At 42.5% G+C, this 23,181-nt stretch overlaps 2 protein-coding genes across 2 annotated transcripts; both read right to left on the bottom strand.

The window, feature by feature from the left end:
• Nucleotides 1-9,773: 9,773 nt before the first annotated feature.
• Nucleotides 9,774-11,279, bottom strand: LOC113013540 (P2Y purinoceptor 1-like). Its single transcript, XM_026154537.2, has one exon. It carries the CDS (start codon nucleotides 11,032-11,034, stop codon nucleotides 10,012-10,014), a length of 1,023 nt encoding a protein of 340 aa, XP_026010322.2. The 5' UTR covers nucleotides 11,035-11,279; the 3' UTR covers nucleotides 9,774-10,011.
• Nucleotides 11,280-19,321: 8,042 nt separating this feature from the next.
• Nucleotides 19,322-20,533, bottom strand: LOC113013501 (P2Y purinoceptor 1-like). Its single transcript, XM_026154482.2, has one exon. It carries the CDS (start codon nucleotides 20,454-20,456, stop codon nucleotides 19,464-19,466), a length of 993 nt encoding a protein of 330 aa, XP_026010267.2. The 5' UTR covers nucleotides 20,457-20,533; the 3' UTR covers nucleotides 19,322-19,463.
• Nucleotides 20,534-23,181: the final 2,648 nt, after the last annotated feature.

Genomic DNA, 23,181 nt, shown 5'->3' with positions numbered 1-23,181 from the left:
AAGTAAAACAGGAAACATAACACAGAGACGCATGACTTGACACAAGGATACAGCAGACAGGGGAGACAGCAACTATGGATCACAGACAGAAAACCAGAACACTAAAACTCTAACAAAATCCACACAGAAAACCTAAACTAAGAATAAACCTATAAACCATAAGGCACAGCTAGAATATAATGAAATAAACTAAATCAAAGAACCAAAAACACAAAACACTGGGTCGACGACCCAGGCACCCTAACAGTTTAGTCTTCTAGCTTGGTATTATTTTCCACTGCTCCCTACTTTAGTTATCCACGTTTCTATTTCCTAGTTCATTGTCTGATTTGGTTGGTTCTCTTTCACGTCCAGTCTGTCTCTGTCTCATCTGTGTGTACGTGTGTCAGTTGTGTGTTGTCAGTTTGCTCATCACGTCTTTCATCTCTGTGTTCTCTGCTTGTCTCTTCCTGTTTTACTTTGTTAGTCTCCGTCTGCATGAGTAGTTCTTAAACCTTTGCAATATAAGTTAAAAAAATAATCTATAAATCTTAAATCAACATGAACACTTCAACACAAGACCAACTGGGGCAAGAAGCCTCTACTATACTACATGCACTTGTGTATGATATTGCCCTTCTCTCCTTTTGGGTAGCAAAATTCTAAAAATTATTTATTTTTTCTATACTATTGTAGGATCTTTACATTATAATATAAAACACCTTGAGGCAACTGTTGGTGTTGTGTTGATTTTTTGTTTAATTTTTGATCATGTAAACAGTATACAAAAGTTTGTTTAGGAAAGAAAAGAAAAAATGCAATACAAAATAAAGCTAAATACAATAAACATATATAATTTAGACACTACATAAAGTACAGGTCATTATCATTTCAGCATATTTTGCCACAAAGGTAAGATAATGACATTACTGTTTAACTATAGTGTTATGAGGGTCTTGGTGGCCTCTCATAATAAGCCAAGGGGTGTGGGTGAAAGCGTGTCATAGATATTAGATGATTAGATGATTAGCTGTACCAATTCTAGGCACTGCTGTCTATGTAACATCATTTTACCAGGATGCTTTACATGGAAAATAAAGGATCTTTACTTATGTATCGTGTAGAGAGTTGAAAATAGCTTTCTAGTAAAATCTAGTATCAGAATTAAACTGGGGAAAACAGCCCAGTTGTTGTTGTGTTTTGTTGTGATTGTATCTTTGTACCTGTCATTTAAGATGCTATCCTACATCCAGCCGCTAGAGGGCGCATTACGCGCAGTGGTATCGAGTAGCGTTTTGGGGCACAGAGGAAGAATAAACCTTCCTGTTGTGAAACTGGCATCAGCTCAACGTGTGTCCCTTTTTCTATTCTTTATCACAGGTTAGTAAATGCATTTAAATGAATGTATACTGCAGACCTTACAAACGGACGATGTTGTTTATGTGGGTAATGAGCGCAACTCGCTAAAGAAATGGATTCATTCTGAGTTGTGTCTGAATTGTGGGTTAAGGCTGCAGGCTAAATGATGCTAATGCTAGCGGACTTGGCTAATGTGGAATACGGAGTGTGTGTGGGGAAGCTAATCTGACCTGTGAGAGATTTCTGGACTGAACTCTTGATGTATTATGCACTCTGATAAATGGGCTTCATACTACGTTTTATTCTTCTGGTTGATCTTGTGGTTATAAGAACAAGTTTGTGGTTTAATACAAAGACATTTATAAAGTGTTATAAGGAAACTGTTTGATCAATGCTGACTGCACAGTAGTAGTGAACGCTGTTAAAGGAGCATTGCACTCTATATAGTTGTAGGTTGTATCAGAACAGTGAATATGTCTGTTTTATGTCAAAGACATTATTTCCTTGTAAAGAGTAAAATAGCTATATTTAAAAAAACAGAAGTTACATTGTCAGTACAGTGGAAATACATTTCACATAAATAATTTAGTGCTGAACAAGAATTAAAATGAGTAAATTTAAGATGTTTGTAAATGTAGTTAAAAATGAAGTACAGAGTACACTATTGTGTTTTGTTTATCTTTGTAAAACAAATGTGTTTATTGTGATACATTGTGGATCTGATATTATCAGTGGATTTAAGCAACATTTTGTTTATGTTTTGTCAAAGTTGTATTGAGGGATTTATACAGTCTCTAGCTCATGGAACTGTGGCCATGTATGGTAAACTGGACTGAAACATAAGGCCATTTCTTTGCAGTTAGTATGGTGATACCTGAAGCTGTTCTAAGCTGTTGTGAAGAATAAACCTTCCTGTTGTGAAACTGGCATCAGCTCAACGTGTGTCCCTTTTTCTATTCTTTATCACAGCGCCACACGTTGTTGAACAGGAAACCAGTTGCCCCTCTGGTCATCATCTTAGGGAGGCAACAATTCTGGGGGCTCGTCCGGGATTAGCGCCATGGTGGTCAGGTGCTAATCAGCCAAGAATTGCGGGATCCATATCCCTCTGATGCACAGCATTAGTAACGATTGACATCAGGTATCCAGACATGGCCACTCTGCACGACCTACAGTGGGAGATCCAGAACCAGCTCCATCAGCTGACCAGAGCCGCTAACAGGGACCTGCTACATAAACTTGCAGCATTGTGTCAAGAAGAAGAGGTGGAAGATGTTCCCGGTGAGGATGCAACTGAGGTGGAGCTCTTTGACTTTATTGTTGACTTTCTGAGAAGTAAACGACTGAAGAGCCTCGAAGATCAGGGCATGTCTCGTCTGCTTGCATTTCGTGACCTCATTGATGACCTGCAAGCACCTCAGGTAACTGTTGAACTTGGTCAAGCATCTGATGAAGGGGATGCTGTTTCTGTATCAGAGACTGAACCAGCAGTAGTAGCATCAGTAATGAAAAAGAGTATCCCAACAGCAGTGATTGCTGATCCTGTAACTGGTTTAGTAAAACTGACAGATGTGGCTGCATTGTTACCACATAGAGAATTTAAGATACATGGTGGTCAAATCTCAGACTCAGCTTCTGATTTGAGTTTTAACTGTCTATGTAAACAAATTGATGAAGGTCTGGCTGAGGGGTTCTCAGAAGCTGAGGTCTTAAGAACGGTGCTCAAGATAATTAAGCCTGGTACCTTTAAAGACATGCTCATGACCAAAGACACCCTGACCCTTGCTGAGTTAAAAAGGTTCCTTAAAGCACACCTTAGGGATAAGAGCAGTACTGAATTGTTCCAGGAACTAAGTAACGCAAAGCAACATGACAAAGAAAGCCCACAACAGTTTATGTATAGACTAATGGGGGTCAAGCAGCGTATAATGTTTGCTTCTAAACAAGGTACAGACTTCCAATATGATAGCAAACTGGTGCAGGGAGTGTTTCTTCATTCGCTTTACCAGGGGATGAATGAAAAATGCTCATACATCAGACGAGATCTTCAACCACATATTTCAGACATGAATGTGACTGATGACTTTATACTCGACGTGATCACAAGATCACTGAGGGAGGACACTGAGAGGAAAACCAGGTTGGGACAGGTATGCAAACAAAAAGCAATCAGTATCAATACAGCCCAGCTGGACAGTGACAAACAGAATGCCATTCAAGTGCAGGCAGAGGTGCAGGCCAATCGCAGTGCTATACAGGAGTTAACAGCCCAAGTGTCATCTTTGGCCAAAAGTTTGGAGAAAGCCATCACACCGGTAGTGAATGTGGCAACAGAAAACACCTACAACCCTTTGCCACACATAAAACAGTCAACCAAGCCTGAAGTTAAAGGGAAATGTCACCAATGTGTATCCCAAGGAAATGACACCTGCTCACACTGCTTCCGATGTGGAAAAGAGGGACACAGAGCTATTGGCTGCTTACAAAAGGGAACTCTGTCGGGAAACCGGGTGAGGTCGCTGGGGAGGGACCACCAGTGACCTTGGAGAATGCAGAGTCCCCAGTCCCAGAGAAGCTGCACCCCAAAGATAAAATTCCATCTTCAACCAAGACCCCCAAATCATGTCAAGTGTCCAAAAGGGAGCGTGTTGCCCAGCTGATTGGGGGCAGGTGTATGGTAACTTGTTATCTAGATGGGGTCAAACTTCAAATGTTGTTGGATAGTGGGGCCCAAGTAAGCATTGTGGAGAAGTCTTGGGTGCAAAGGGCCTTGCCAAATGTGACAATCAGGCCACTGGAAAGCCTACTCTCAAATCACCCACTCAAAGTCACTGCAGCTAATGGGACAGATGTGCCGTTTGAAGGGTGGATAGAAGTTTTTCTTGAGATCACAAGTAGCAGACATGGCTCAGTTGCTATTCATGTTCCCATGCTAGTAAGTCGAGGAGGGTTGAGCAGCCCGCTACTAGGCTTTAATGTGATACAAGAGATGATTGCAGGGAATGGTGATCAAAGAGATGACGGCAACTTAGTGAGTCTCCTTTCAGAAGCGCTGAGAATTCAGAAGAGTAATGCTGAAAGTCTTGTTTCGGTGGTTCACACAAAGCAACCCCTGGAAGAGTCAGAATGTCCAGTATTAAGAGTTGGAAAGAAGGGACTCACGATCCCCCGCAGTCAGATCTGTCAGGTGAAATGCCGCATGAGAGCTTTTCCTGGAGGAGGAGTCATGTTGTTTGAGCCAAATGTAGACAGTCACTTGCCAGATGGGTTGGAGTTATTTCCTGCGCTCGTTGAAGTGCCGGCTGGCGCCTCAAAAATAGTGAGAATACCAATCCAGAATTCAACAAGGCATGATGTTTTTTTACCTCCAAAAGCAGTCTTAGGATTCATTGAAGAAATTATTGAAAGCACACCTGTAAACATCCATCCAACTATGCAGGGGCCTGGAGAACCACACAATGACACCCTTCTGTGCGCTACCCAAACAAGTCCGACCAGTGAAGAACAAAGTAATGGGAAGGAAAATCGCCAGGCTGGCAGTGTGGAGGAAAGATGGCATCCAAATGTGGATTTAGATCACCTGCCGGAGCCTGACCAGAGCAGGGTACGGCAAATGCTTTATGAGGAATCAGACGTGTTTGCTCATGATGAAGGAGACATTGGGTGTGTCCCTGGCTTACAGCTCAAAATCAATACGACTGATGACACTCCAGTTCAAAAAAGCTACAATTCCATTCCACGGCCACTGTTTAAGGAGGTGAAGGAGTATATCCAAAATCTCCTAAACAGGGGGTGGATTAGGAAGTCTGTTTCTGCCCATTCCTCACCTGTAGTGTGTGTGCGAAAAAAAGACAACAGTCTTCGCCTGTGTGTTGACTTCCGTGAGCTTAACCGCAAAACCGTCCCAGATCGCCATCCACTCCCACGGATCCAGGATTTGTTGGACAGCCTAGGAGGCAATTCATGGTTCTCCATCTTGGACCAAGGGAGTGCGTACCATCAAGGGTTTGTGAGTGAGGAGTCAAGACATCTAACTGCCTTTAGCACACCCTGGGGACTCTACGAATGGGTACGAATACCCTTTGGACTGACGAATGCACCAGCTGCCTTTCAGAGGTGCATGGAGGGAGTGTTAGAGGGCATCAGAGATGAGTGTTGCGTGCCGTATTTGGATGATGTCCTTTGCTATTCCAAAACGTTTGACGAACATGTAGACCATCTAAGACAAGTGTTTCACCGGATGCGACAACACGGCATTAAGCTTCGCCCAGCCAAATGTGAGCTCTTTAAGAGACAAATTCGGTACATCGGGCGAGTGGTGTCAGGAGAAGGGATTCAGATCGATCCAAAGGATTTGGAAGCAGTTCTAGCCCTGAAAGACAAGAAGCCTCGCACAGTTGGAGAGGTCCGGACGTTGCTTGGATTTCTCAGTTACTACCGGTCCTTTATCCAAGACTTTTCACGACTGGCGAGGCCCTTGTTTGAAATTCTCCAAAACCCAGCTGAGACAGGTCATGCCATCAAGCCTCAGACTGTTAAGGGAAAAAGTCCAGCGACCAAAGGGAACAAGGGGCAACTTCCCTCTCGCTCACCTGTCACTTGGACTACTGAACATCAGAACGTGGTGTCCAGGTTGGTGGACATGTTGACAAACCCCCCCATCCTGGCCTTCCCAGATTTTGATCTTCCATTTGTGTTACACACGGACGCTTCAAACGAAGGTTTGGGAGCTGTATTATACCAACGCCAACACAACAAACTGCGTGTCATTGGATACGGCTCCAGGACCTTAACACCTGCAGAGCGGAACTATCATCTGCACTCGGGCAAACTTGAGTTCCTGGCACTTAAATGGGCTATTTGCGACAAGTTCCGGGATTACCTGTATTATGCACCAACTTTCACGGTCTATACCGATAATAACCCCTTGACCTACATCCTGAGTTCAGCAAGACTAAATGCTGTGGGTCACAGATGGGTTGGGGAGTTGGCGGATTTCCATTTTGACATTAAGTATAGACCAGGAAAGAGGAACGCTGATGCCGATATGTTGTCCAGGTATCCCGTGAACCTGCAGCAGCAGATGAGTGACCATACAGAGACGGTGTCACCGGAGGTGGTCTCTGCGGTGTGGCAGGGGACAAAAATGGTACAAAACGATGATGTTCCCTGGGTGGCTGCATTGCAACTAAATGGTGATGATGGAAATGCTGTACCACACAATAGCGTTTCAGGCATCATTCCCAGAGATATTAGAGCTGCACAACAAGCAGATCCAGCTATTAAAGAAGTTATTTCTTTGAAACTGAGAGCTTGGACTCCAAATGAAAAAGATAAAAAAACAATGTCTAAACAGACAAGGAGACTGCTCTATGAGTGGAACAAGTTAGAAGTAGAAAATGGACTACTCTACCGAAAAACAAACCAAAACCGACAACTGGTCCTCCCTGAACAGCTCAAATCAGTGGTACTGAAAAGCTTACATGACGACATGGGGCATGTAGGTTCTGAAAAGGTGATCCATCTGGCCCGAGAACGGTTCTATTGGCCGTACATGCAGCAAGATGTGGAAGAATACGTGACAAAAAAATGCCCGTGTATTAAACAGAAGCACCCCAATATCCAACAGAGAGCTCCAATGGGATCCCTCACCACCAGTGCACCTTTTGAGTTGGTCTCTATTGACTATTTGCACTTGGAGCCAAGCAAAGGAGGATATGAGTATATCCTTGTCCTCGTTGATCACTTCACGCGCTTTGCGCAGGCATACCCAACGAGAAACAAATCAGGAAAGACAGCTGCTGAAAAGATATTTCAGGACTTTATTCCTCGCTTTGGGTATCCAGAGAAGTTGCATCACGACCAAGGACGTGAGTTTGAAAACAGCCTGTTCCAAAGACTGCAACAACTATCAGGAATTGCACACTCACGCACCACTCCTTATCATCCTCAGTGCAATCCAGTGGAGCGATTAAATCGCACACTTCTCCAAATGCTGCGCACCCTACAAGAAGAGAAAAAGAGTGAATGGAAAGATCATCTGCCTCAGATCATGCATGCCTACAATTGCACAAGACATGACGCAACAGGGTACTCTCCATTTTTTCTCTTGTATGGCAGGGCTCCACGGCTACCAGTTGACCTACTTTTTCACCAAGGGAAAGACACTGAGGCACAAAACCACCAAACGTTTGTCCAAAAGTGGGCTGAGAGGATGCGAGTCGCTTACCAAATAGCTGCAAATAACAGCCGACAGTCCTCAGCCAAAAGCAAAAAGCAGTACGACAGACATGTAAGAGGTATTACTCTCCAGCCAGGTGACAGAGTACTGGTGAAAAATTTGTCAGAGAGAGGAGGGCCAGGAAAACTGCGCGCCTATTGGGAGAAGGTAGTACATCGCGTGGTGGAGAGATTGGGAGATGGACCCGTCTATAAGGTACAGCCAGAGAGAGGTAGTAAAGCCATGCGGGTTCTTCATAGAAACCTCCTACTACCAGTAAACGACTTACCTTTCGAGGAAGAACTTCCTGTGGAAGAAAAGACAAAAGCAAAAAGGCAAAGACAACCTGAAAGAGATGTCAACGAAACGGCGACCAGTAGCTCGGATGAGGAAGATAGTTATACCTACCACCATGACCTCCGGAGGAAGATTCCATGCTACAGACTCGTGAACCCTCAACAACAAGGACCTGCTATTCAACAGGAGCACCCTCAGCAACAGGAAACTGTCATTCCAAAGCAGGATTCTCAAAGTCAGCCCAAGCTACGGGCAGCAGCAAGAGAGTTCTGTCCTCTTGACAGGCCAGAATATGGGGGAGAACAAGATGTTGTGGAGGCCGAGGAGTTAGCAGAAAAAGACATGGAGGAAATGGATGGAGAAAATAGAGAAAATGACTTTGTAAGGAGATCACAGAGGAGGGGGAGACCAACAGAAAGACTCACGTACAATGCACTGGGTCAGCCATCATACTGTCACTGGAGGGCAGATATGAACACCCTTTCAGCTAGCCAACCCTGGATGTGGACACACAGCGTCCCATCATTCTTTCACCCCATCTATTCTCAGCCGTACTACCACAATGACTGCACACTCATACACTAATGGGTCCACACATGAAGAAACAAATGTCAGGAGACATTCTTTTAAGTGGGGGAGAGTGTAGAGAGTTGAAAATAGCTTTCTAGTAAAATCTAGTATCAGAATTAAACTGGGGAAAACAGCCCAGTTGTTGTTGTGTTTTGTTGTGATTGTATCTTTGTACCTGTCATTTAAGATGCTATCCTACATCCAGCCGCTAGAGGGCGCATTACGCGCAGTGGTATCGAGTAGCGTTTTGGGGCACAGAGGAAGAATAAACCTTCCTGTTGTGAAACTGGCATCAGCTCAACGTGTGTCCCTTTTTCTATTCTTTATCACAGGTTAGTAAATGCATTTAAATGAATGTATACTGCAGACCTTACAAACGGACGATGTTGTTTATGTGGGTAATGAGCGCAACTCGCTAAAGAAATGGATTCATTCTGAGTTGTGTCTGAATTGTGGGTTAAGGCTGCAGGCTAAATGATGCTAATGCTAGCGGACTTGGCTAATGTGGAATACGGAGTGTGTGTGGGGAAGCTAATCTGACCTGTGAGAGATTTCTGGACTGAACTCTTGATGTATTATGCACTCTGATAAATGGGCTTCATACTACGTTTTATTCTTCTGGTTGATCTTGTGGTTATAAGAACAAGTTTGTGGTTTAATACAAAGACATTTATAAAGTGTTATAAGGAAACTGTTTGATCAATGCTGACTGCACAGTAGTAGTGAACGCTGTTAAAGGAGCATTGCACTCTATATAGTTGTAGGTTGTATCAGAACAGTGAATATGTCTGTTTTATGTCAAAGACATTATTTCCTTGTAAAGAGTAAAATAGCTATATTTAAAAAAACAGAAGTTACATTGTCAGTACAGTGGAAATACATTTCACATAAATAATTTAGTGCTGAACAAGAATTAAAATGAGTAAATTTAAGATGTTTGTAAATGTAGTTAAAAATGAAGTACAGAGTACACTATTGTGTTTTGTTTATCTTTGTAAAACAAATGTGTTTATTGTGATACATTGTGGATCTGATATTATCAGTGGATTTAAGCAACATTTTGTTTATGTTTTGTCAAAGTTGTATTGAGGGATTTATACAGTCTCTAGCTCATGGAACTGTGGCCATGTATGGTAAACTGGACTGAAACATAAGGCCATTTCTTTGCAGTTAGTATGGTGATACCTGAAGCTGTTCTAAGCTGTTGTGAAGAATAAACCTTCCTGTTGTGAAACTGGCATCAGCTCAACGTGTGTCCCTTTTTCTATTCTTTATCACAGCGCCACACGTTGTTGAACAGGAAACCAGTTGCCCCTCTGGTCATCATCTTAGGGAGGCAACAATCGCACCTTTATTTATTGATTGCATTTAGCAGGAGGTGCTGTAATCATGCCACAGTTGTCCATTTCAAGGATCACAAGATATTTGCATCAGAAATAAAATATTGTTATTAAGTGGCTGCTAATGTTGACTTAGTCAAAACCAGTGGAATTTTACACAGTGTGAATACAATTACAACAAAGATGCATGTGTGTAGAGCTGGTTATGTAAAACATTTTTAAGATTTCTAACATATGGCAAACTTGTTAAACTTCATCAGACTGTGTCACAGGGATTCTGCCACTCCTTGATTTCGGCCAATTAAAGATCTGGCAAGTTCGCTGGAGCAGCTGTTGGAATCGAGTAGGGAAATCCTTTACATGGAGGTAAACCAGGGGAGTCAAAACACTGTTCAAACACACAATTCCACGACTTATCTGGTGAGCCCCAAAGACTCCCTCATTCCAATCTGGACATTTCCCCTGTTTTGACAAAACTCTTGAATAAAGGCTGAGGTTCTTGAAAATATGATAGGGGATGTAACAAACCGAGAAGAGAAGGCACAAGATGAATAATAACTTTAAAACTCGTTTTTTCACCACCTCCTTTATGGTATTTGCATGACAGAGAACAAGAGTCACATGTCCATAGCAGCCAAGTAAAATAAGGAGTGGCATAACAAACCCAGTCAATGTCCAACCCACACTGTATTTCAGATAATCCTCCACATACTCGTTAGAGGTGGTATGGTAGCATTCTTCAGTTTTATTTGGTGAGATTTTGGAGAAGAAGATATCTGGAAGACTTTGAACACTCACCAACAGCCAAACCAAAACTGAGATAGCCACAGAGTGAGTCACAGTTATTCTCCCCATCATCCTCATTGGATGGACAATAGCCAGGTACCTGTACACACTTATACAGGTGAGGAATCCAATGCTGCCGTATAAATTCAGGTTGAAGCAGAATCTTGTGATCTTGCAGAAGGCATCTCCAAATATCCATTTACTGTCCATAAAGTAGTACGCTGACAAAAATGGGAGTGTTAGCAGGAACAAAAAATTTGCAACTCCAAGGTTCAGAAGGAACAGATTAATGTGTCGAAGTTTCTTCTTTTTTTGCAGCAGAGACTTCAGTCCCAATCCATTTCCTCCCAGACCAACAATCATAACAAAGGCATAAATGGCAGGTAGAATTTTGTGTTCATGGAGTTTTAAGTTGCCTGAAGTACAGGAACTGTTATTCATTGTGCTTCTAAAGCAAAAGTCTGCACAATCTCCCCCCTTCATGGAGAGTTATATGTCATGAAAGTGAAAGAAAACACACCCTATTTTTGTTTTTTTTGTTTTAACAATTTATACGTCATGTTCAAGCTTGAATTCCTGCCCACTGAAGCATAAGACTGAGATCGCAAGTAAATGCAACATGTCTAATAGATATGCATGCAATCTTAATCTTGCCTTTGGGCATTGTTTGGAATATGAAAGCAAGCAGCTTATTGTTTTTGTATTTTTACTATATTTTTCAATAAATCTAAAAATGAACATCCTCACATTTTCACACAAGTTCTCAAAGTACACAAAGACACTTAAACCAAAACAAAGAAATGCAGAAATATAATATTTGAGGCCTGTCTGGTGGTGGCATGCAAGAGTGGGCAGGCATGGAATCCTAAAATTCACCAGGTGTTGCAAATGCTTTTGCAGGATAGTCAGTGTCAACAAGAACTCGTATTACTAGATGTAAACGGGAAGCTTAGGTCTCTTCCACAGAACAAGATTAAATTATTTGGAAAAGAAGATGGGGGAGGAGATAGACTGATAGTAGGTGTATCAGCTGGCATGTGTGGGGAAACCACAGTAAACAAGTGGTGGAGAGGTTGGAGGGAGTGCACAATAGAAAAGGTGAAAACTGAATCCTTCAGTGACTATAGTTGCTATGAGGTAGTGACCTGATAAAAAATTATTAGGTTTCATGATTTTGACAGACCTCGCTTTTCTTGTTCACCCTGACAACTTTGTGCTTTTTTTGCAGTCTTTCATGGCTAAACAACTGTAAATTATCACTTTTACAGTTGCCAAAATATTTATCAAAATAAAAAATGATAGATTGTTTTTAACTGTTTAACTATTAGTTTCATGTGAGTCAATATTACTTATTCTGAATCAGTAATAGATTATAATAAATCAGTAATGTTTAAGGTTTTGAAATGAAGCTTATTCCCAAGTTCAATAAGAAAGTTCTATGGCCACACATGTGTCAGCTCCTGGGTGCTGACGCCTAAATGTAAGCTTTATCAGACTTTCCCACGCTGTCAAGCCGCTTGTGTCATCACTGGTTGTTGTGTGGTGTTAGTTCAGCAAGCATTACACACACACGCAGGTAGGAACAGAGGATTACCGGAGTTGACTCCTTTCTTTATTTTTCTTTTTTCTTCTTCAAAACCACAACCAGAACAACATACTCACTAGCGCCCTCTAGCGCTTCTGGTAAATGCATCTACAGAACAAATGCAATAGTATGTGTGGACACAACATCTCCCCCTTTGAACAAGGATTTCTTTTGTGAACCTGACTTCATTCTGATGTATGTCACCTAATACACGTTTAACATATTTCACATTACTCAGTAACATTCACTTTCCCATGACAAAGTCTTGGGTCCAGCAAGGTGGGTTCTTCATCCTGGTGGGCCTAAGCCTACTATCAGACTCAGAGTTAGATGCTAGATCAGTTCCTGGTTTATGACAGTCCATTGTTGTGTCAGAATCAGTACCTGCGTTCAGCTCTGACAGAGCCGATAAGTGTGAGGCGTTCCAGGTCCGTCCATCATCCAGCAAATAAGTGTTTGGTCCTTTCCTTGTCATGACAGTCCTTGGTTTGGAAAACTTTAACTCGCCTTTCTTTACCTTCCATGGCTTCCTAACCCGTACCTTGTCACCAGGCTGAAAGTTGGATGGTTTGGCGTGTCTGCGAGCATCAGTGTATTCTTTCATTTTCATTTGCTTATTCTTAACTCTTTCGCACATGGTATGCCTCTCTGTCTGAAGAACAGGCATATCCATTACCTGTAACTTTGTTCTCATTCGTCGTCCATGGAGCAGTTCTGAAGGGGAAACTCCAGTTGTTGAATGAGGGGTTGCTCTGTAGTCCATCAGGTAAGTTCTCAGGAACGATTTCCAGGGTTGTCCTTGAATCGAGGCAGTCTGTAGGCAGTCTTTAACGCATCTATTGAATCTCTCAACTTCCCCATTAGCTCTTGGGTAATACACTGAGGATCTCAGGTGTTGGATTCCCCTGCTTTTCAGGAAGTCAGTGAACTCAGCAGAGAGAAATTGAGAGCCATTGTCACTTATCAGTGTCTCAACAGATGCCTCAGCCCGTAGTCTGAGGCATCTGTTGAGATTATGGTTGGCTTACTGGGGTCGAACATCACCAGGGCAGGGCTGTGCACGATTAACCGCTTGACTTGATCAAACGCTGCTTGAGCTGCTTCGTTCCAGTGGAATGAACAGTCCTTACGCAGAAGAGCTCTCATAGGTTCAACAACAGTCGCGTAATTTGGCACAAACTTGCTGTACCATGCACTCAAGCCAAGAAATGAGCGCAGGGTTGCAGGATCAGTAGGGGGCGGAGCATGCAGGATGGCAGTGACATGAGAGTCATCTGGCAGCAGACCTTCTGGACCGATCTTTTGACCCAAAAAGCTCAGAGTAGTTTGACGGAGTTGACATTTGTCAACATTGAGTTTCAGTCCTGCATTGTTGATTCTGTGTAACACAGCACGCAAGTTGGCCTCATGTTCAGCTTCTGACGTTCCGTATATGATGACATCATCAAGGTAGCATTGCACCCCTTTCTGGCCGCGTAGGATTTGTGTCATCATCTTTTGGAAGGCTGCAGGTGCTGAACTCAACCCATAGGGAACTCTGCAGTACTGGTACAGTCCTTCATGTGTAATGAAAGCAGTGAGCCCTCTACTCTCTTCATGTAGTTTCAGCTGATGGTCGGCGGATTTAAGATCCAGGGTGGAGAACGTGACAGCCCCACGCAGCTCAGACAGTATGTCCTCTATCAGTGGAAAGGGATGACTGTCAGCGACCACCGCTTTGTTAGGTTCTCTCAAATCAACGCACATGCGTATGCCACCAGTCTTCCTTCTAGTGACTACAATCGGGGAGACCCATTCAGATGCATCGATTTTCTCTATGATGCCATGTTCCTCAAGGTTCTTGAGTTCTGCGGAAACAGCATCACGGACTGACAGGGGTAAGCGTCGAAGTTTCTGCTGTATTGGCTTCACTTCAGGTCGCACCTTCACTTTATGTACAAAGTCCTTTGCACATCCGAATGCAACTGGAGACTCACATTCCTGTTTACATTGAGTGGGCAGAGCCGAGGTTTGCTGGAGTGCAGCACAGACCTTGGGACTGTCAAGAACTAATTGTCCCCCTTTTATGTGTAGCTGGAGGGCAGTCACCAAGTCCATTCCCAGTATGGGTGTTCCTGTTCTCACAATGTAGAGATCTGTGGAGGCACTCTTGCCATTGTAAGTAATGTCAGCTCTAAGACACCCTAATACATCCAGTTTCTCTTTTGAATATGTAATAAGCTGAACAGCTGGATTACTTAACTTAACTGAGCCAAAATTTGTGCTGTAAACATGTTCAGGCAGTATGGAAACACCAGACCCTGTGTCTACTAGTAGCTTAACAGTGCATGCCTGTGCAGTATTTGGTACAGTGACAGTAACAGTGCACATCAATTTAGCCGGATCACCACTGACACAATTGTCAACAGTTAAAACACACATTTCAGGAACAGTCACTTCATTAACAAGCTTATGAGAAGATTTACACACTCTCGAAAGATGTCCGATTTTCCCACACGTATTACATTTGCAGTCTTTTGCGGGGCAGGATTTATCATTGGCTTTGTGATCAGCTGAACCACAACGGTAGCACGTCGGAGCTGTATCCGTTTTTTTAGCTGCTTTGTATTTTGGCTTGCGCATCTTCTTTTGTACTTGAACAGCGGCAACAGGCTTTGTTTCACCGACAGCAATGGCCTTTGCATCAGCTATTGCAGCCTCTGTACGCCTAGCAATTTCCAAAGCTCGATCAAGCGTCAAATCCTCCTCCATTAGCAGTCTTTCACGTATACGAGCATTATTTGTCTTCTCTACAAGTTGATCCCGCAACATTTCATTCTCCATAGCCCCGAACTTACATTGTTTCACGAGCTCACGCAGTGCTGCAACGTAGTGATCTGTAGACTCACCGACAGCTTGGGCTCGTTGCCTGAAACGGTATCTCTCGGCGACAACATTGACTTTAGGATGAAAGTACGTTTCCAAAGCCTTTACGGATCCCTCGTAATCATCCGTAGCGAGTGGTAAGGCGCTGTAGATTCGTTGTCCCTCCGTTCCCAAGCAGTGAATGAGCAGGGCCCTCTTCCTCTCCGTAGCAAAGTCATTACCCCCGATCGCCAGCAAGTAGTTATCGAACAACTTTTTCCACGCAGCAAATGGAATTCTCGGTTCGCCCGGGCAATCCAGGAACACAGCCGGGGGTTGCAAAGAGAGCAGAGCCATAACTTAATCACCACTACTCTCGTCGCCACTTGTTGTGTGGTGTTAGTTCAGCAAGCATTACACACACACGCAGGTAGGAACAGAGGATTACCGGAGTTGACTCCTTTCTTTATTTTTCTTTTTTCTTCTTCAAAACCACAACCAGAACAACATACTCACTAGCGCCCTCTAGCGCTTCTGGTAAATGCATCTACAGAACAAATGCAATAGTATGTGTGGACACAACACTGGTCTAGTCCAATCACCTTCTCGCTGCTTTCTCCAAGCCAATCGGCATTCATGGTGCATACTTTAGATTTACCTGTGAATCTCTTTCTCTTTCACAGAGGTCCTGCTCTAAACCCTGTCACAGCTGGGGTTCCGTTCTGCTCGCCGTTGGAGTCAAAGTCATGTTAATTGTTTCTAATGATCTGTCCTTATTGAAATATTCACCAGGTGTTGCAAATGCTTTTGCAGGATAGTCAGTGTCAACAAGAACTCGTATTACTAGATGCAAACAGGAAGCTTAGGTCTCTTCCACAGAGCAAGATTAAATTATTTAGAAAAGGGGTGTATCAGCTGGCATGTGTGAGGAAACCACAGTAAACAAGTGGTGGAGAGGTTGGAGGGAGTGTGCAATAGAAAAGAAAAAACTGACTCTGTGTGTGTGTGTGAGTTGATTAGTCAGAGAAAAATATTAAAATATTTTATTACAAAGAGTTCTGAGCAATTTTTCAGTTGTCATCTTTAAATATTTACAGTGGGGCAAAAAAGTATTTAGTCAGCCACCGATTGTGCAAGTTCCCCCACTTAAAATGATGACAGAGGTCAGTAATTTGCACCAGAGGTACACTTCAACTGTGAGAGACAGAATGTGAAAAAAAAAAAAAAATCCATGAATCCACATGGTAGGATTTGTAAAGAATTTATTCGTAAATCAGGGTGGAAAATAAGTATTTGGTCAATAACAAAAATACAACGCAATACTTTGTAACATAACCTTTGTTGGCAATAACAGAGGTCAAACGTTTACTATAGGTCTTTACCAGGTTTGCACACACAGTAGCTGGTATTTTGGCCCATTCCTCCATGCAGATCTTCGCGAGAGCAGTGATGTTTTGGGGCTGTTGCCGAGCAACACGGACTTTCAACTCCCGCCACAGATTTTCTATGGGGTTGAGGTCTGGAGACTGGCTAGGCCACTCCAGGACTTTCAAATGCTTCTTACGGAGCCACTCCTTTGTTGCCCGGGCGGTGTGTTTTGGATCATTGTCATGTTGGAAGACCCAGCCTCGTTTCATCTTCAAAGTTCTCACTGATGGAAGGAGGTTTTGGCTCAAAATCTCACGATACATGGCCCCATTCATTCTGTCCTTAACATGGATCAGTCGTCCTGTCCTCTTGGCAGAAAAACAGCCCCATAGCATGATGTTTCCACCCCCATGCTTCACAGTAGGTATGGTGTTCTTGGGATGCAACTCAGTATTCTTCTTCCTCCAAACATGACGAGTTGAGTTTATACCAAAAAGTTCTACTTTGGTTTCATCTGACCACATGACATTCTCCCAATCCTCTGCTGTATCATCCATGTGCTCTCTGGCAAACTTCAGACGGGTCTGGACATGCACTGGCTTCAGCAGCGGAACACGTCTGGCACTGCGGGATTTGATTCCCTGCCGTTGTAGTGTGTTACTGATGGTGACCTTTGTTTTTTGTTTTTTTTTGCCTGTCCCATTTGGTTCTTTAGCCATCAGAATTGTTGTCTGAAGACCAACAAGGATACCCAATGGATTTACTTTGCCAAATGGATCATCGTGGCATTGCCGTATTGGTCCATTTGATCGATCTTTGTTTTTATTATTTATCCATCCATCCATTCGCTTCCGCTTATCCTTTTCAGCGTCGCGGGGGGCGCTGGAGCCTATCCCAGCTGTCATAGGGCGAGAGGCAGGGTACACCCTGGACAGGTCGCCAGTCTGTCGCAGGGCTAACACATAGAGACAGACAACCATTCACACTCACATTCACATTCACACCTAGTGGCAATTTGGATTATCCAATTAACCTATCCCCACAAGTTGCATGTCTTTGGACGGTGGGAGGAAGCCGGAGTACCCGGAGAGAACCCACGCAAACACGGGGAGAACATGCAAACTCCACACAGAAAGACCCCGGCCTGATGGTGGAATTGAACTCAGGACCTTCTTGCTGTGCGGCAACAGTGCTAACCACCGTGCCACCGTGCTGCCGTTTTTATTATTTATTATATTTTATTTTCAGATGTTACAGACGGGACAGACATGAGTGAGGGATAGGAAAGGGAGAAAGAAAGAGGAAGGAAAAGAAAAACTGAAAGGGAGAGGGACAGTGAGAAAGGGGGGGAGAAAAAAAAATCTCCTGGATCACCTGTTGAGAGAAGAAGAATAGAAAACAAGCAAAAAAAAAAAACCCCAAAGCAACATACTAAACACAACACCATCGCATTAATCTAGCTAAGTGTAAACAGCAGTAAATACTAAATATTCAATGTTGTTGTGCAGCACGCAGGACAGACAGCGCACAATGTGCTTTGAAGTAGCAGCCAAGAAAGGTGTAATTTAAGTCTACGAGCAGTGAACACCCGTGTGCATACCTGTGTGGATCAGCGCGCTTGTATTCAAATGGTTTCCACATGTAATGGTCTGCAAGAGGATGTAGCGAGCCATAGCCCCGTCCCCCAGGGCATGAAGCAGGCATGGAGATGGTGACCTTTGTTACTTTGGTCCCAGCTCTCTGCAGGTCATTCACCAGGTCCCCCCGTGTGGTTCTGGGATCTTTGCTCACCGTTCTCATGATCATTTTGACCCCACGGGATGAGATCTTGCGTGGAGCCCCAGATCGAGGGAGATTATCAGTGGTCTTGTATGTCTTCCATTTTCTGATGATTGCTCCCACAGTTGATTTTTTCACACCAAGCTGCTTGCCTATTGTAGATTCACTCTTCCCAGTCTCGTGCAGGTCTACAACACTTTTCCTGGTGTCCTTCGAAAGCTCTTTGGTCTTGGCCATGGCAGAGTTTGGAGTCTGACTGTTTGAGGCTGTGGACAGGTGTCTTTTATACAGATGATGAGTTCAAACAGGTGCCATTCATACAGGTAACGAGTGGGGGACAGAAAAGCTTCTTACAGAAGACGTTACAGGTCTGTGAGAGCCAGAGATTTTCCTTGTTTGAGGTGACCAAATACTTATTTTCCACCCTAATTTACAAATAAATTCTTTACAAATCCTACCATGTGAATTCATGGATTTTTTTTCACATTCTGTCTCTCACAGTTGAAGTGTACCTCTGGTGCAAATTACTGACCTCTGTCATCATTTTAAGTGGGGGAACTTGCACAATCGGTGGCTGACTAAATACTTTTTTGCCCCACTGTATTAGAACTGCATTTGCATTGCCACTGTGCAACATGTGCATGCAATATGAGAACAGAAAAGCAAAGTTTCATTAGAGAATAAATTAAATATATTGTCAAAATATTTTGTTTTTTATCTGGTTTAAAGAAAAATCTGTTTTATATGATTTATGTTATTTTCTTTCACTAGAACGCACTGTGTGAACTCATGCAGTCTTCTTTTAAAAAAGATGCAAGTACAAGCCATATGAACCCATTCACAAAGCAGTTGTACTCTATGCTCTTAGGTCTTTTTATCTGTATACACACACTTATACACCAATGACCCAGGGGCTGCTTGTGAGTGTTTTAACTACTAACCACAACTTGTTAATGATTGCACTGAAAAATAAATCATGATAATCATCTCCCAGTGCTCTGCCCTGACCTTATTGTGTGCAAGTGTTGCTGTTGTGATATATGTGAAAAAATGTGGATAAGAGTATATTTACATCAAAAATCTAATGTCATTAGGAACTGGCTGTTGATTTTTTTCTCAGTCACAGCTTTAGTCATTCTCTGTTGACATTAGCTTCCTTTCACAGATCTGTCATAACACAGACACATGGAGCTGTTTCCTCTGAATCCATAGTTTATTTAAAACATTGTATAATATAGTATAAAAAAGAATGTAATAAATAGAAAAAAAGGACAGCAAATGAACAGTGTAGCTGTTAAGCACAGCAGTAAAAGATGAGATCAAAGTCAACAATGAACTAGTCTTGTGTATACTGTGTCGCCTGCACACTGCCATATCTTGATACAGTCAGACGATTTAACATATGACAAGATCGCAGGAGAAGCTTATTGAACTGAGTAGAAATATCTGTGATATGGAGGTAAACCAGGGGGTTCAAAACACTATTCAGACACACAAGACCACGACTTATCTGATGAGCACTGAAGACTCCATTATTCCATGTAGGGCATTGCCCCTTTTTTAATAATCCTCTTGCATAAAGGTTGAGGTTCCTAAAAATATGATATGGGATGTAACAAACTGAGAAGAGAAGAATCAAAATAAACAACAACTTTAAGCTTTTTTGTTTTACTTCCTTGTCAATGGTATTACTTTGACAGAGAACCAAAATCACATGTCCATAGCAGCCAAGTAGGATAAGGAACGGGATGCAAAACCCAGTGAGTGTCTGTCCAAGACTGTATGTCAGGTAATCCTCGACATACTGTGTAGAGGTGGTGTGGTAGCATTTTGCGGTTTCATTTGTTTTGGTGGTGTTGTTTGTGGATGTTTTGAGGTAGAGCATGTCTGGAAGACTTTGAACACTCACCAACACCCAAACCATGACTGAGATAACCACAGTGTTACGGACAGTCATCCTTCCCATCGCTTTCAGTGGATGGACAATAGCCAGGTACCTGTACACACTTATACAGGTGAGGAATCCAATGCTGCCGTATAAATTCAAGTTGAAGCAGAATCTTGTGATCTTGCAGAAGGCATCTCCAAATATCCAATTACTGTTCATAAAATAGTATGCTGACAAAAATGGTAGTGTTGGAAGGAACAAAAAATTGGCAAGTCCAATGTTTAAAAGAAACACATTGTTTCCAACTTTCTTCTGTTTCTGCAGGATCGACTTCATCCCCCATCCATTAGCTCCCAGACCAATGATCAATACCATGGTGTAAATGGACGGTAGAATTTTGCGTTCGAAGTCATATTCAACAGAAGTACAATTATCAGGCATTGTGTGTCTGTACAACCTCACTCCTCTGTGGCAGAATTACAAATGAGGCAAGTGAAAGAAAACAAGTTCATAGAGTGATCGGTCATGTCCCTGCTTGTAAACCAGCACCGAGAAGCTGGAAAGAGATTCCTAATAATTGTGCAACACCTTGTGTATACATGCTTGTGAAACTGTCTGTTTGCTTGCTAGCGCACAAATACTGTTTACCTTTCTATCAATGCACCACACAAAAGCATGCTTGTTATTGTATTGTTATCATTTGTGTCATTCAAAACATTTTTTTAACTAAAACTTTCAGAAAAGATCGCATTTTCAAGTCCTAGACATTGAATGTTCATTATAACTTGGATTACAAGGTTATTTTTATTGCATGTAACACTCTGTGTGAAAGTTAGTTTAGCATATGAAATGCAGATGCATATTATTATTTATCAGTAAACACTTTGTTTGACAGCAAAGCTTTGTGATCTAAACAGATGGGCATCTAATAACCTCCGTTTGTGGTTGTTTTGCACACACGATGGTAGCTGTATTTTAAACCATTTAAGACCTAAAACATCATTTTACATAAGTAAGTATGTCACGGCTGGCGGAGTGAGCCGTGTGGTGTGGAGGAAAAGGAGGACCCAAAATGCGGCAGTGACTGATGATTCGAGTGACGTTTATTTACAAGGTGGCAGTGGCAGAAACGGGCAACGAATCGTGAGAGATTACTAACGGAAACCTAAACTGGGAGAAACTAACTGACAAACCTGAGACCATACGAAAGGGGTGCGGGGCAGAGAGACGCAGACTAAGGAACAGGATACCAAGAAACACAGATGAACGCAGTGATACATGGATGAATGCAGACGAGCCGACAAGGAACACAGACCGACACCCACTAAATATACACACACAAGGTAATCGGGTATACATGAATACACATGATGACTGGAGGACACAAGCTGAACACAATGATAACAGACACAGACCTTCAGAATAGAGAAGGAAATCCAGAACACGAGCCTTCAAAGTAAAGCAGGAAACACACAGACTGATTTGCAACACAACACGGGGACATGAACAGAGCACCAAGGACAGACACAGGTAGGGCTGAATATACACCAAACTTCAGGTTCAACCCTAAACCAATACAAAATCAGAATAAACACAAAACGCTGGGTCAACGACCCAGGACCAAAGTATGTCATTGCCTGGGAGTCTTGATGGGTTATTTGTGATTTCTGATTGTTGTTGAAAGTTTTCAGTTTGCTTTTAATTATTATTCCACAGCTTTAGTTTTAATTACTATTGTAAATGGCCTGTATTTGTATATTCGATCGTCTTCTTTGAATTCATTCATGTTTTTGTTTTCATGGAGTCTCCATAGTTTTTCTTGTCACTTGGTTTAGCTGTTGTCTCTGTGTTTTTCTACTGTTGCCTGTATTCCCCTGTTGTGTTATTTCCTGTTATTTTTGTAGTCATTTATGTCTTGTGGGGGGATTTTGTTGTTGTTGTGGTGGTGTTTTTTGCTTATGGACTCTTTGCTTATGTTGGGTTTTTTTTTAATGAACTACTTTTTTCTTTTTGTTGAACTCACCTAGAAATCTGCATTTAGCTCCTCATCATGCAATACATAATAGAGGCGGAAAGAAGGCACAGCAAGCTGGATAGAAGAAGAGGATTGAAGTGAGTGGGCAGAAGACGTAGTGCTTAACAGATCAGAAAGGTAAGGAGGAGCAAGGTTCTGAATGGCCTTGAAGGTTAGCAGAAGAAGTTTGAATATTATCTGGAATGGAGCCGGTGTAGTTCCTTAAGAACAGTGGTAATGTGCTGGTAGGAGGGGGTTCTGGTAATAATGTGGGCAACGGAGCTTTATACCAGTTGAAGCTTATGAAGGGATTTTTGGGGGAGACCACGGAAGAGAGAATTACAGTAGTCAAGGCGGGAGGTAACGAGACTATGGACAAGAATGGACATAGGATAGGACATAGAATGGGTGGAAAGAGAAGGACGTAATCTGTTAATGTTGCGTAGATGGAAATAGGCAGAGCAGGTGAGATTATTGATGTAAGATTTAAAGGATAGTGAACTGTCTAGAATGACACCAAGGCTCTTACCCTGAGGTGAAGGGAAAACTGTGGAGTTATCGATAGTGAGAGAGAAATGATTTGCCTTCAAAAGGTTGGATTTAGTACCAATAGGAAGGATTTCAGTTTTATCCTCATTAAGCTTTAGAAAATTACAGTTGAACCAGGATTTTAATTCAGTTAGGCATTCTATAAGGGAAGAAGGTGGGAGGGAGGAATCAGGCCTGGAGGAGAGATATAACTGGGTGTCATCAGCAAAACAGTGAAAGTGAAGATCAAATCTGAAGAAAATGGTACCATGAGGGAGGATGTATATTATGAAGAGAAGAGAGCCTAACACTGAACCTTGGGGTACACCAGAAGTGACTGGGAATAGACTAGAAAGAAATGATTTAAGTTGAATAAAATGGGAGCAGTCAAGAAGATATGACTGGAACCAAGCTAAAGGTGTGTCAGAGATGCCAAGAGACAACAGAGTGAGCGATAGTGTTGAAGGCTGAGCTCAAATCCAAAAGGATGAGAACGTTGAGAAGACCAGAGTCGGCTCCGATTAGAAGATCATTAGTCACTTTAAGTAAAGAAGTTTCTGTACTGTGACATGAGTGAAAACCAGATTTAAATCTCTCCTACATGTTATTATTAACCAGGTGTGA

The sequence above is a fragment of the Astatotilapia calliptera genome, chromosome 20 (assembly GCF_964374335.1).
Source record: "Astatotilapia calliptera chromosome 20, fAstCal68.1, whole genome shotgun sequence".
NCBI classification, from domain to species: domain Eukaryota; kingdom Metazoa; phylum Chordata; class Actinopteri; order Cichliformes; family Cichlidae; genus Astatotilapia; species Astatotilapia calliptera.
This window is presented reverse-complemented; position numbering and strand designations above follow the sequence as displayed.

Bases quoted from the DNA above. Each gene is read 5' to 3' on its own strand.
- LOC113013540 (XM_026154537.2), bottom strand. From the start codon at position 11,034: ATGAAGGGGGGAGATTGTGCAGACTTTTGCTTTAGAAGCACAATGAAT.
- LOC113013501 (XM_026154482.2), bottom strand. From the start codon at position 20,456: ATGCCTGATAATTGTACTTCTGTTGAATATGACTTCGAACGCAAAATT.